Genomic DNA, 15,659 nt, shown 5'->3' with positions numbered 1-15,659 from the left:
AGTTTGTTAAAATCTAACAAAAGAGTTCAAAGTCTTAAAAGTTCAATAAAAAAAAATCATTTTAACAAAAATTCTAAAAAAAATTAAATTTTAAGACGGTGCAGCAGCAACAATAAAAAAAAACTCAGCCGAAGAAAATATCCTCGGCGCCGCCTCCCACACTAATTGTGACGTCACACTTTCAATGTGACGTCTAACAGTGCGTGACGCACTCAACACATTGTGACGTCACACACACTCAACGTGACGTCATCACCTCGGTATCGCCGCCCTCTCGCCCACGTGCTTCCTGATCCACCTGATGTAGTTGGTGACGCGCGTGTACCCGCCGGGGATTCCCCTCCCGCACCCCTCCCCGAACGACGTCACGCCGTCCAGGTGCCAGTACGGCCCCTTGAAGTTGCCCCACCGCGGCGAGGTCCTCTGGCACTGGAGCGGCCCGCCGCTGTCGCCCTGTAGGTTTGTTTGCAGATGATAAAAAACTTGCGTAACTTTTTTTTTATTAGTTTTTTTTTTTAGTTTTTATTTTTTCTTATTTTAAAGGGATGATTTTTAATGAATTTTATTTTATTAACAATTTCTTTTTACTTTAAAGACAGTTTTAAATTTTTAAATTGCCAAGCTTTGAAAGTCTTTAATGTACATAAAACGTTTACACTTTGACTAAAACACTTATATGCTTGATAAACTTGGGTGCTAGTAATTTAGTTTCTTAAAATCAGTTTGATACTTATAAAAGAGGTTTAAAAACAAAACAAAAAGTAAAATTAATTAAAGATACTTTTTGTTATACATGATACTTGTAATAACAAGTTAGTTATTTTGTACAAAAACAAATATTGTTTTTAAGTAAAAAAAAAGCAGTTATACTTTGCAGGTGTCTTTTGAAATTTTTCCACCAGCGCAAATGACATTTCTGTAGTCGAATGACTTCTTAACGCACGTGGTTGGTTCTGTCACTGGCATTTCTATTTCTTGCAATTTTTCACCTCCGTCTGTTTAATGAGATGCTTGAATATGATAAGACAAAAAAGTAGTTTCATACAATTATTCACAGAAAGTAACCAGTAAAATATCAAACCGAAGGTTTGTTTTCATAAGTTGGTATCAATATTTTTGTTCAAAAATTACCATTTTAAATCACTTGCAAAGCTATTATAAAGTTATTTACAAGCGGTATTTTGGCAGATTTTTCAATGTATTTTTTTAAATTTTACTGAGAACAGTTGTTTCTATAAAATCTACACTAAAGATAAACCTAGTTATATTTTACTTTAAAGTTCACAGAACAAAAAACAATGCTTTTTATAGCTTTAAAGTTGTTCAACACAACTAACGTTTTGTTCTAAACAAATAAGTCTTTAAATTATTTCAAAAGAAAAGAAGCAACTTAAAAAATAATAAAAAATTTAAGCAAACTACTATAATCTAGGTGGCAAAATAGTCTTTCTATGCCTCACATTTTTCACCATATTTTTGATCGCATATTTATTTAACGATTTCAGAAAACCAATCAAACAAGTACAAATACAAACAAATAATTTATAAAACTCACGCTGGTTAGAGCCCCACCCGGTGGCGACGCACACTTCGCCCGGGTACGGATGAATCTTGTTGATGATGAACTGCTGCTGGTTGATCAGGTCTGACGGTAGTTGTTTGGAAGGTAAACATATGGGGCGCACGTTTGTTATGTCCGTCAGGTGGCCGTCCAATTGGACCAACGCGATGTCGTTGCGGTCCTGATCGAAGTCGTAGTACGGGTGGACTATTATCCTCTTGGCGCGGAATATCTGATGAATTTTTATAGTTTTTATTTTAATGTTTAATTATTGGTCGAAATCGTAGTACGGGTGCACTATTATCCTCTTTGCGTGGAATAAATGTTGAATAAATTGTTGTATTTGCTGTTTAGGTGTTTTTGTTTCTAAAAGGACATATAAAACTGTATAAAGTATAAAAATACTGTAAGGACATATAAAGTGTAAGTTTGGTTGTATAACCTTTTAAAATGTGTCGGTTATAATCTTATCATAAGTTGTGTAGCTCTTAGCGCAGAATATGTTTATGAAAATATTTATAAAACATACAAAACTGGCTTTAAATTCTTGTAAGGATCGTCATTGTTGTCTAACTTATGAAATCATAGAGCTAAAAATTGGTTGTAGTTTGTTTTCAACACTAAATACATAATTTGAATATATCATAAAGCGTCAGATAATTTTGTATCAACAGTTCTTATTCTGTTTTTAAAGTTCTTTCTCGTAGCTAAAAAACTTTTTTTATAATATTAGTTACAAAGACTAAAATTCATCAAACTTTTAGATATGTATTTTCGGTAACTTAAAAAAAGTATTAAACATCTTAAAGAATTCAACAACAACAAATAAATTGTAGAACTATTTAAATATTTACTTCGACTTTTCTGTTGTCTTTTTGATCTTCTTTCCAAAACTTTCCCACATGAAACCAATACAACTTTGTATCTACCGTTTGTGGCCTGTTAAGTAGAAGGTTTTTTGAAATTTACTTAGCACAATATTAAAGCTTATTTCAAGTTTCTGTATTAACTGCATATGTATAACTTACCACTAATTTAAAAACGTAAAATTTTGTTTTTAGAATAGCAACGTATCAAATTAGGTTTTTATTTTAATTTTAGGAATAAATACTTTCGATATATTTTACACTAAAAATGGTCTATACAATTGTGTTAAAAAAAACCCATATCATGAGATCATCTTACAACAAAAGTAAAATAAAAAAGCCAAAGTTCTTTTTAAATTGTTTCGACAATCTTTATAAAAGTAAATAGCTTTAAACATTTTTAATAAAAAAAACAAGGAATATTTTTCTAATTAGTTCGCTAACATCTTCCACGCGCTTCTATCGACGAAGCAGTGAGCGGCCGTTATTATCCAGTCAAGCGAAACGACGGACGCCCCGCATTCGTGGTTCAGATTGTTCGTTGTCACTTGCGCCATCCACGGCCACTTCCCGTCCGTTGAAGGCGTTCCACCTTGCAGGAAAATAAGTTTAAGTTTTTTTTTGGAAAGTTTAAGAACGACAAAAATCAAATATATCGTTGCTATTTATAGTGTTTATACTTTAAATAGTAAAAGAAAGTGTTTTATTCTTTTGAACAAATACAAATCTAATTAAAACTATATAGCGTTTTACATAAATATAGGAGCCTCATAAAATACATACAAATTTTGTAGTTAAGCTAATAAATGTTTCACGCAATGCGATTATCAACAAATAAAAATTATTTTTAATAGTGAAAAGTTGTAAAAATATAACTACAAAAGTTGTCATAACACTTTTATGCTTCCAAAATGCATCTTTCAACCAACCCAGTATCTTTTTCATGTTCACGCTCATTGTTGAAATCGGACTGTGTGCTGATTTCCCACATGTGAAATCAGTGTCTAAAATGGATAAAATGTTTATAATCTTTTGTTTTTCTCAGCTAAATAGTTTATTCAATCAAAAAAGTTATTTAAGGTGTTGAAAATTTTTTATTTAAGCCTTTTACCAGCTTATTAGCTTAAAACTAGCGTATAAACACCATGAAACTTATAGAATCATTCTAGATCGTTATGTATTTTTTTTCATCAAACAAACCAGGGCACTCTTCGATGGCGACGCACCTTCCGTTCTTGTAAATCGGCAAATGGTCCGGGCACTCGCACCCCGGTTCGCACAAAACCCCCACCCTCGACCCCATCGCCGATTTCGGGATCCCGCTGTCTGAAGATATTAAAATATGAATGATAAGTTTAAAAAGTATTTATTTGATAAAACAATTAATACTCAATGACGTAAAAATATTCAAACTTATCAGTATGTTATAGCTATACAACTGCCAGTAATATAATATTTGTTTAAAATATTTCATAATAATAGATACGCCATCGCCGATTTCAGGATCCCACTGTCTGAACATTTTTATTATATTTTTAATGGTTAGTTTTTAAAAAAGACGATAGTTAATTACGAAAAAAAATGTATAAACTTATTAACGTGTACTACGACTGTCAATGGTATACCATGTGCTTAAATGTGCTTAAAAAATTGTTTAGTAGTTGATTTGTTATATACTAACTGATTAATTTAAAAATTTAGTAGTACGTATTTAAAGGGGTATCATTTTATTGATGATCCTAGATGTGTTAGTAGTTATGCTTTAAACAAGCATTCAGTTACTTAGAATTTCTAGTAACAACACAGCTGTATTTTATAACTAAAGTCACAAAACATTTTTAGTAACAACGTTTCCACTTTTTTATATGAGTATAAATAATCAGCCTGTTATTTTTATTTGTGGTTGTTGTTCAAAATTTAAAACTGTTAGCCATGCAAAAATGTCATACAAGTTTTTATTACTACTTTTCAAACACTAACTCAACATGCAAGATTCGGTCATTTTTCTTCCGTTAGTTTGTCTCCGGTAGTAGGAGCAAGAGAGCTGGCAAACTCTTCGGCAAAACTTCCACACTTTGTGCCCGGGACACTTCTTCTTCGATGATATAATTGCTTTTGAATCTGTTTGTATTAAAAAAAAAAGTTTAAAATGTACTTAATATCTAAAATTTAACTGCATATTTTAAGAGCATAAAAAATTAATCTAAATAACTATTTGATGAGAAAATTAAAATAGATGTTGATAATATTTGTTTACCGTTTTAAATATAGTGACTTTAACGTGAAAAATCAAAGTGCAATATGCTTTAAAGATTTATTTTAAGAACTTGGTTTTGATATGTTAGAATGTTAGTTGTTTTACGAAAAAAATCAGTAAAAATAAAAATAACTTAGTTTAAGCTTTAAAAAATATAATTTAATCTTAACATAAGTATCGTGTATACAACAAAACTTACAACTTTGTTGAGTTTGAAAGTGTGTAAAGAAATTTGTCAACAAATAAGTCACACAAACATTTTATTCATGTTAAAAGGTCAACATAAAAACAATTTCAACAGAAACAAAATACCGACAAACCCTTAAACTCGGTTGTGTAAATACTTTAAAGCTAGAATTTTACGCCTCAGCAAAATAGATTAGTTTAGATTACATTGAGCATAAGTATGTACAAACAAACTACAATCATGACTAAACTATCACTGTTTAAAGCTATTATTTTTTGTTTAAGTTCATCAAACGTGTAATTATTTTTTACACATAACTACAAATATTATTAAATTATTTACAACTTACTAAAAACACGAATGGCTCACTTCTTTTTAATTAAAAAAAAAACTTTAGTTTTTTCAGTTTGTTTTATAATAGAAACAAACATTTTCACCTGCATTTAGCTTTTTTTTATCTCAAAAAGTTTGAAATTTTTATTAGTAAAACAAAATATCTTTTTCTAGCGTGATTTTTAAAGTTTTTTGTTTACAGTATAGTAGTCTTAAAAAAATTATAACTGTTTAATATCTATATACAACAGTTATGAACAGATTTTTGCTAAGTCTGTATTATTTCTGAAACACTTAAGTACATTTTCAAACAAAACATCAATGTCGTAGTCAATAAAGTAAGATGCATTTAAAACAATACTTAAAATTGCACATAAAAGTTACATAAAATCCAGAGACAAAGATATTACTTAAGAATTTGTACTAAGGATAAAATCTATCTAGATTTGACCGATCAAAGTTTCAAGGCTACTTTAAGTATTATCTTGTACTTTTTGATACAAACTCTTAGTGAAGTGGAATCTCAATTTTCGAAAAATTTCAGTTTCAAACTATTAAAAAATGTTAGTGTATCAAATATAGTGAAGACCAGAATTTCTCAAAGTGTGAAACTGTGTACAGTATGTTGTGTGGAAATTATTTTAGCGTGTTATAAAATTTTAAGACAATATTTAAAACTTTTAAGTAAAAAAGTATGCCGCTTTTAAGATATTATCGCTAAAGGTTAGCCTTTTTTACAGAAAATATATCAACAGTAACCACTAAAAGATTTTGGAGCACAAGAAACGTATCACTTTTAATCTAAAAAATACAACTCTATTTCAGTATAATCTACAGGGTAAAGTTTTTGTGTTAACAATAGCATTTAAATATTAATTTTGGTTTTTTATAAGTTTTTTGTTAAAGTTTTTCGTAATGCGACTTGATAACTGTTCACTTGTTTGTTTGACTAACTGATTTTTTACATATCTTAACAGTATTTGATTTTGTGCTCATCTACTATCAATTGAAAAAAAGCATCAACTCTGCTTTTACACAAAACTAAACTATTAAAAAATTTAACAGCTATTTACTTAATAAAGAAAAGGCTTCTATAACGTGTTGTTAAAAAGCTATTATGATCTTAAGCGAACACTTAATTAATAAGCATTTAAATATAGTTAAATAACCACAGGATCTAGCAAAGTAAAGTAGGTCACCGGCTTGGCACACTTATAAATTATTAAAGATATTAAACCAACTTTTGTTGCATAACACAACAAAACTTAAACAATTATTGACTAGCACCACTAAAAAATGCAGCTATAATTGAACAATTAAAAACAATTTGCAGAAGAACTAGCTATGATATTTTTTAATGAAACAAATTAAAATAAAATATTAAAGTTTAGCAAAACAAATTCACAAAATTTACAAAACTATCGCCATAGACAAAAATCTTTGTTTTTATTTCTTCATCAATTTTTTTAATAACTGTTGTACATTTGCTTTTATTTTTTACTACTGTTTTAAATTAAACTAAATGGACACAATGTTGTACAATTTGCCATAATATACCAACTTCGCTTACACACAAATTAAAAAATCACATAAACTATAATTTTAACCACTATTTATTACGGCCATCATCAACAAAATTGAGATGTTTCGCGCCATCAATATTAATAATGAACTTTATTACTCGAGCAACAACAACAGCATCCGAGACAACCTACGACTGGTTTCGTCCTTATTAGAATGTTGATGGTCGAGTAGTAAAGTTTATCATTTGTTATAAATCACAGTTAAAAAAAAATAAAATTATTGTAAAAATCATTAAAAAAACTAAACCAATTGGGCACGGTATTGTACAATTTCTCAGGATGCGTTAACTTCGCTCATTCACAAACTTATAAAATCGCATAAATCACAGTTAAGCAAAAAAAACTTAAACCAAATTAAACCAATTGAGCACTATTTTGTACACCAGTCAATGATAGCTAAATAAGGTGAGGATTAGTTTAAAATCGTTTTAAATTAAACAAATTAAAATAGGTCACTAAATTTGCAAATGCTGCACATCAGTCAATTATAATTAATAAGATAAAATTAACTTGAATTGTACAAAATTTAAAAAAAAAAAAAAAATTTTAAACTATTAAAAAGATTAATCCAACTGGGCACTATATTGTAAAATTTCTCAGAATGCTTGTTCACAAACTCGGTACATCACGCAAATCACATTTAAACAAAAAACTATAAAAAAAACTATCAAACAAGCTGAACCAACTGGGCACTATGTTGTACAATTTGCCAGAATGTACCAGTTTCGCTCATCCAAAAACTTAAAATATCACACAAATCACAGCTTAATAAAAAAATACAAAAAACAAAATACTATGAAGAAATAAAAACCAACTGGACACTATGTTCTTTTATTATTATTACTTAATAAATTTCTCGATAATTATTGTAAACTTGTATTTATTATTTATTATTTTAAACAAACAAAACCAACTGGGCACTATGTTGTAGACGAGCCTGAAGCCCCTCCCGCTCTTCGTCTCGTCGGAGGCGAACACCAGCCTCATGGTGCTTCCCCGGCTCACCATGGCCTGCCGCGGTCCTAATTGGCCGCACAGGTGCTTGGTGGTGTTGTGCCGGGTGTCGGTGAGGGACAGGCTGTCGAACAGGCACATGTCGTAGCAGTCCCCTTCGTCCAGGTCGCACGCGTCACTGTTGAAAGGGGGAATGTATTATTACGTCACTGTGGGGGATGTTTGTTTAATTAGTTATAGAAAAGGGGAAAAAGTCACTGTAGAAAAAGGGGAATATTTAATTATTAATTGTTGCTGGTAGTTAATAGATTTACATTGAATGGGGTACAAACATTTATATTGATATTTTTGTTAGTATTATATTTCATTGAAAAGTAATTGTTCAATATCAAGAGTATTTTGATCAAAGTCGAAGTTAAAATGGTCGCACGCGTCACTGTTGAAAGGGAATACATTTTATTAGTTGTTGTTGATAGTTGAAATAATTAACATTAAACAGCAATATTGAGAATTTATATTGGTGTTATAGTTGGGTATAACACTGTTTGTTGGATTACTTATTAGTTTTTACTTGTTTTTACCGATATGTTTATACATGTTAAATTTGTAAGAATATTGATAAATAACAAATTATGCTAAGGTTGAGACGCTAAGACTTTAATAAAATTAAGAAACTGTAAGAGTCAAATCACGTGTGAGAAGAAAAGTATTTATTGTTTGTTAGGGGAATAAAAAATCTGTTGTTAATTATCGTTGTTGATAGTTAAAACAAATATCTTTAAATGGGGGAACAACATTTCGGATTTTTAATAAAATTTATTATAGTGTTATTGTCGAAAATTTAAAAAATTTAAAGAAAAAAACAAGTGTATGCTAAGGTTTGCAGCTTGAACTTTTTTTTTTTGAAATTTTTGCCTAGTTGTGCTTTTTCAATTTAGCAGTAGAATGGATGTAAAAGCAAATGTTTAGTTGTTTATTGTTTATTTTAAAATATAACTGTTTTGTGCAAAGTCTTGGGTAGAATGAAAGTTTTACTGAGGTAGATTTGTTACTGACATAGAGAAGGGTTAACATTTTTAAATAATTTTCAATCAGCATTTTTTGGCCACTGTTGTTATTTAATTGTGCTTTTACAATATTCAAAGTAAAAATTAAATCTTTTTAAAAGTAACAGTTGCTCAAAAGTTTAACTGTTATGAGTTGAAGTAAATTCGTTTGTAGGAAATTTTTATTGATACAGTAGCATGTAAATGAAAAATAATAATTTTAATTTTAAACAACCCTTTTGATTTTGTAATGCCTTAACATAATATAGTTTGCGTTTATATAACCATACTATACATTATATTAAACACTAAACTAAAACTTTTGTGCTTTCAACTTGCGTTACGGTTTTCAAACTTACAAACTCATAACGCGATTAGAAACAAAAAGTTTTAATCTGAAACCAATTACAAGCAATAGAAAACTCAAGACTGCACCGCGAGACGCTATCAACTTCAAGATAAAAATCGTTTATGCCAGATCGCAATCTACCTAAGTTTTTTAATTTAATCTACTTTCAAACGCGTGCACCGAATTTGACTTTTTAATAAGCTTACAATATTAGAATTGTTAATCAATAAGAGCAGAAGTTGGGCAGGATATTATCAATATGTTTAAATTATGATTATTTAAGATTAATTAGATTTAATGAGGCTGTATTACTGCAAGCGTTTTACCTAGAGATGGACACTGTGATTAATTTTAAGTTTTATTTATTTTCAAATTATCAAGTCGAAAACGTCTGTGTAAACAAAATTTAATTTGAATTTAGTTTTAGCTTTTTTTTGCGTAGTTTTCAAAAAGTATTACTGGTTTTTGTTACCCGTTCGTTAACTTAGTTAAATTAGTTTGCTAAATTTGCTCAAAACATAAACAATTTGGAAACAATTAAGTTTTAAAATAATTTCGTGCACAGTGATTTAATGATACTTGTTTTTTATTTGTTTTTAAAACACTTAACTTATTTATTCAAAAGCTGCTAAGAATATCAAACAGTTTGTTGCGTTGTAACTGTATGCTTGAACCAACTAATTTACCTTTTATGCACAAATAAATACCAATATAAAAACTCACTTCTTCCATATAAAAACGCTTTTAAAAAGTAATATGATAAACTGAAATATTTAATTTCCAAACAAAATATTGACTAACGCGGGAGGCTCAATGTCGAGGTCGACAATTTGCATGATTATCTTGTGGTTATCCGGAGCCTCGATCTTCCACTCGCACCTGCTGTTGTTCGGATAATTGAAGGGGTGGTTCGGGCTCTCGATAAATCCGTACCCCTTGCCCCTCCGCAACCACTCCGACCCGCATCCCCAGTCTTTAAAGAATTTACATACTTTCAAGATTTTAAGTTAATTAAAAAACGTCTTACAATAGCAGATGAAAATTAAAACATTTAATTATGATATGAAAGTCATAACTATTGTCACTATATAGTTACTTTGTGCATTAAGCACATAATGACAAGTGTTTTAACGCATAACAGTTTGTTGACGTACCTTTAGTGACCTCACAGTAGCCGGAGGGTCCGACGGAGTATCCATGGCAACAGGAGGTGACGTCTTCGACGCAGGTTTCGTTCCGGTACTCTGTCCTGTACCTACGCGAATTTTTAAATTCGAATTTAAGCTTTTTTTAGCCAATATCAATACTTTTGGATATGTAATAAAGTTAGGAAAATTTGAAAACATTTTGCAAATAATAATAAATAGAAATTATCAACTTTTTAAAAACTGCCCAAAGTTTAAGCGGAATATCACAAAAATATGCGAGATATTTTACGTAGGGATTTAGTTAAACAATTTCCACGAAGCAGTAAATGTTATCACACAAAACAAACGTATGTGTGTGACTAACAGTTATGTAATTAACAAGAATTCAAATAAAAACACACGTAACAGCGACACGAGTTTAAGAGTTGTTTCAAGTTTAAACAAGTTTTCATTGCTGTAACTGTAGATGTATAAAGTAAAACTGTTGACTGTTTATCAAAATGATACAACGAAAAATCAACTTCTAAACGTTAGCGGAGTGCTAAAATTATGTTCAAGTACTTTGAGAAATATTTGAAAAATTTTTCATTATCGAGTAAACCTATTACTTTTGTATTATCTAGTTCGTGTGTACAAAAAATAAATAAATTTGTTATTTCCTCGAGTATTTTACAAAACAATCAAGTATATATGAGAATTTCAATTAAACTCAAGTAACAGCTGTTCCTTGCAATTAATAAATTACCTTATTAACGTTTTCTTGATGTTAAACAGCTCCTGTTATTTAATGAGTTGTCCTAATTGCTTTTATTACTTATTCAACTTCAAATTGAAAATGAATAAAAGACCATGTTGTTAGAACTTTTAAATTCCAGAAACTTTCCAGAGTTCATACTTATCAAAGCGGCATGTAAGTAGCTGCCATCGCCTTTTATAAACCGAAACTACCTGGCATGCCTTTAAATCAAAGCAGCAAGCCGACATGTCTTTCAAGCACCGACAATTTTTCATAAAAAATCAGCTTTCACAAAAATCTCGAGGCAATCAACTGCAAATTGCAAATCAAATCGCGACTTGAAAGAAACGGTAAAAACGCGTGAGGGGAAAATTTCACGCTTCATCACGCGCAAGACCGCATTAAAAAAATCCCCACGATTGAAAAATGTGAAAAAAACTGCAGCACGTTCTGATTGCCACCAGCGCAACTCACATATCCTCGTGATAACTTCTCTGTTGTTTCACGGAACTGATTAGCTTTACAGTTGCCTTCACACGCGACGAAGGCATTCATTAAAATCCCTTAATTGGCGTTTCAATCAATTGAACAAAAAGGTTCCAATCAAGTTTTTTTTATTAAAACAACACGAATTTTATTAAACTGGCGCGCCGGAAAATTTCGAAAATTTCAATCTATCTCATTTTTTGCGATTGTTTTCTAATTAAAGGGTTTTGTATTCTAATTTAGACATTTAAAATATTTTCAACTAAAGCGTGCTGCGGCCTTTTTAATCGCAAATTAACCGATTTCTCAAACAATTCGCTTGAACTTTGGTTGGCAAATTTTGAAACTGTGATCAGTGCGGGCGAAGTTTTAATTTAAGCGACCGAAACCGATGAGTTAATTGAAATTTCGTTTTGTTTGCTGTAAACGCGCTCTTAAACTTGAATTCTTAGCAGTTCTCACATAGCACACTGTTAAGTGTTTTTGTTTTCAGTTTATACACAGAAATGTTACGAATTCCTTCCGATAATTTTAAATGATTTCAAAATAACTTTTGCTAATTTACTCTCTAGCTTTTTTGTTTATATTTGTTTGATAATTCTACAAATACTTAAAAAAAATTCTGTAACTACGTTTTAACAGTTTTACTTGTCTAACTTTGATTTATTTTTCTAGGGTTGTTCATAGGTAGTCATAAATTACATTTGTAAATAAACTTTTTATTTTAATTTACTAAGTGTACGTTTAAATATATTTGTATGAAATATAAAGCATAAAACCACTCGAAATTTTGAAGTACAAAAAATCAGCTAAAATATTTTGAAATCTTTAGAAAACTTTTTAAATTTAAATGTGTTTTGTTTAAAAAAAAAGAGTTTTAAAATGCCATCGGTAGAAGTTATTGAGTAAACATTCAAGTACTTAAAACTTGTTTAAGTAAGAACTACGAAAAGAAAACATGATTATAGCAATAGGAGCAAATACTTTGCTTAAAGTGAACCAATTATTTATAAAAAGTTCATTCTGAGATGTACGACTTACTTGAATTATTAATGGCATAAGTAGCTAGTATTCAAATTACTATGAAAACAATTTCACAATTTTCGTGTTTACACTCAACAGGCCGATCACACTCGACCGGTGAAGCAACATAAAGGTTTAGATTAACACAAACAAGTTTTCAATGAGCACAATGAATTATCTTCAAGCGTTTAAGAAAATATTTTGATTGAACACTACCAAGATTATAAGAAAAATTGTGCGAATGATAAAAGCTTGATAGTAAAAAAATGACTTTGGAGGTAATACTAACAGTTGAACCGTTGATCAGAATAACAGCTCAAATAAACCACGTTACGCATAAAAACTTTGCAAGTGTGTAAAAAATGTTATCTTATTAAAAAACTGATCTTAAATGTAAAACAAAAATGTTAAAGTTTCGACTAGAGGGAACATTAAAAGTCAAATCAGAAAAATCACCTCTTAAAAGAGCGTATACAAGTGAGAATTTGTGTAAACAAGGCTGATCACGCCTGATACCGGAAAGGCAACAAAAGGTGTAAGTTAACACAAACAAGTTTCAAAGAGGCGTGGACAAAGGATTTCTGTTAAGCTGTTGGAGACGAAAGTTTCGCTCATACATTATCAAGTTTTTAAACTTGTTCCAATATTAAAAATACTAAAAAAAAATTTAAGACAAACAATTAAAACGTCAAAAAGAAGGAAAGCAATAGATCAAATCAAAAAATCATCTCTCATCATAAAACCATTTATAAAAAAATATATGTAAACAAAGTTTGAAACAAAGTTAACAAGTATTAAAGTAGCGCCCAGAAGGAAAGCCATAGGTCAAATGAGAAAAATCGCACCTTCAGTGCGACTTGACGCGCTTGTGTAAACAAACCTGAGGCACTTAAACAAGTTGTAGAGGCACCAGTCCAGGTAGGTCACCCGTCTCATCCTGACACAAGCGTACGTTCTTCTCGTCGTGCAGGTCTTGTTCTGCCGCTGCTGCGCCACCTGATACCTGTGTGAGTAATTAGTTCCTGTGAAAATATAACTCTTTTGAACTTTATGCCGTATGTTTGTAGGGTAACACAGACGAACTTAGCGACAATGTTTGTATTTGTTGTTTATATAACGCTCTTAATTCTACTTAAGCTCTTTTTAATTAGAAATTAAGAGTTGTTACAACTTTTAAAGTGAGCGCTTGCTTAACTTTTATGCTTTAAATAATTTATATTTGCTAAAAAAATTTTTTTATTGCTTTATGACGTAGCAATTAGTCTCGTGTCATTATGGTTCGAGCGCCGCATTTAGAAAAGCTATTTTTGTATTAGGATTAGCTGTCGCGCTTGTTTGAGCTAAATGCAGTCGCTAATGACTCAGATCTATCACTTTTAAACTACACTTCTAATCGCCAAGCACGCTTAACAAGTGCTTAACTTTCTCTTATTGATTTGGTGATTATCACGTTTAATTAGCTCAAAGTTAACTTGGGTTCAAAACGATATTACAAAGTTAATCAAATCGCCACACTTTTCATTAGTAATTATATCGTTTAAAAAACAGCAAAACTTAAACTTTTGGTCACATAGTCAGACACTTTGTAATTTTTCTTAGATATAGAAAAATAGTATCATTTTATTGTAACTAACATTTTGTTTTTTATACAATTGATTAAATATTTGAGTTCAACATTATGAAAGTCTAGTTCATATATTGTGATATTTAGAAACACGAAAAACAACCAAACGACTAACTTTCTTTGATTTCCCCACAACTGCGGAAACAGGTAGAAATTCAAACTTCTTTTCGACAAGTGCGCGGCATCCTGATTGGTCGATGACACTTCGCTTTGATCTGCACCGCAGGCGGAACACACAACCAGCAGGATTATTACGACTGATTGCAAGGCAAAGGTCATGTTTGATAAATACAAACTTTTGCAATTTGCAATTTTTTAGAAACTTAAAATAGCTAAAATACTTATTTTCCTTGTTTTTTATGTGCTAATGAACTTAACTTTTAAAATCAAAATTGTATGATCATAAAATGCCATACTGTCGTATTAAGAAAACATAAAGCATTTTATGACTGATACTTACAAAAATCTAGAAAACTATTATAGGTCATAAAAGCATTACGCCATAAGAGGGTAAACATTGCTTATTACAAGCTAATCATATTATGAAGACTTTTATCTTAGCTATCAAATATTTTTAGATATAAAATAAAAGACATTTTCTAGGTATAAGCAACCAAAATTTGTAAGCTCAATACGTTGCTTATAAAACAAGTTATCAAAAAAAAAAATTTTTTTAATGTTTTTCTAAAAATTTATCTTTTTCTTTATTTTACTAACCTTCTTCAAATTTTTACAGATAGTTCATTACTAACATTTGAATCTTTTTAAAGCAAAAACTGTTTAAATTTGAAAAAATAAAAACATTTTTTAACATATTTTAACCTATTTTCGATTTTCTATCTAAGACAATTATTTTTAAATTCTATAAACTGGCTTGGGACAATGTTAACTTTAAAGCTTTACATATTTTAAATAAAAGCTAATCAATGTTAGTTTTTGTAAAAAATTATTGGACCTTCCCCTTTCATTATACACTTTTCAAATTTTAAAACTTCTCTTATTAAATAAATTCTATTTATTAAAAAAATTAGATTGAACAAGTTAAAAGTACTTATAAAATCACATCCTCTAAAATTTGAATAATAAATGTTATTTGCAATTTTGGTTATCTCTTTCAAGTATAACATATTGAAATCTTAAACTTTGATTAGTTGCACTTAAGTTAATTGTAAAACAGCTTAAAAGCAATTTAAGGGCATAAGGGTGTCCTTGATTTTAAAAGTTGATCTTATTTTAAAGAATTTTATCTGAGCTATCAGACATTTTTAACCGCTTGAAAAGATTCAAAGTATTTTTTGAGGTATGAGCGATCAAAGCTGGTGACATCAATAGGTTCCTACAAACTAAAAATGCAAAAAAAGACCATTTCACTAAAAATCTATCTCCTCCTTCATTTTTTAAACAATTTTTTACAGTAAGTGTATGATTAAGTTTAAAAAAGATAGAATGCAGGATTTTTAATAATTTTGAAAAAAAAAGTAATAAAATAGACCACCTTTTTTTTTT

At 29.9% G+C, this 15,659-nt stretch overlaps 1 protein-coding gene across 1 annotated transcript; it reads right to left on the bottom strand.

Annotated features, from left to right (window-relative positions):
• Positions 1-252: 252 nt before the first annotated feature.
• On the bottom strand, positions 253-14,432 carry LOC145841014 (enteropeptidase-like). Its single transcript, XM_082948376.1, has 13 exons — positions 14,269-14,432; positions 13,410-13,532; positions 10,291-10,391; positions 9,938-10,109; positions 7,702-7,919; positions 4,408-4,548; positions 3,628-3,753; positions 3,357-3,431; positions 2,872-3,019; positions 2,416-2,500; positions 1,556-1,793; positions 871-995; positions 253-453 (listed from the first exon to the last, which is right to left on the bottom strand). The coding sequence occupies exons 1-13, from the start codon at positions 14,430-14,432 to the stop codon at positions 253-255; spliced, it is 1,917 nt and encodes a 638-aa protein (XP_082804502.1).
• Between the last annotated feature and the right edge of the window lie 1,227 nt (positions 14,433-15,659).

The sequence above is a fragment of the Thalia democratica genome, chromosome 1, assembly GCF_965202585.1.
Source record: "Thalia democratica chromosome 1, ktThaDemo2.hap1.1, whole genome shotgun sequence".
NCBI lineage: Eukaryota > Metazoa > Chordata > Thaliacea > Salpida > Salpidae > Thalia > Thalia democratica.
This window is presented reverse-complemented; position numbering and strand designations above follow the sequence as displayed.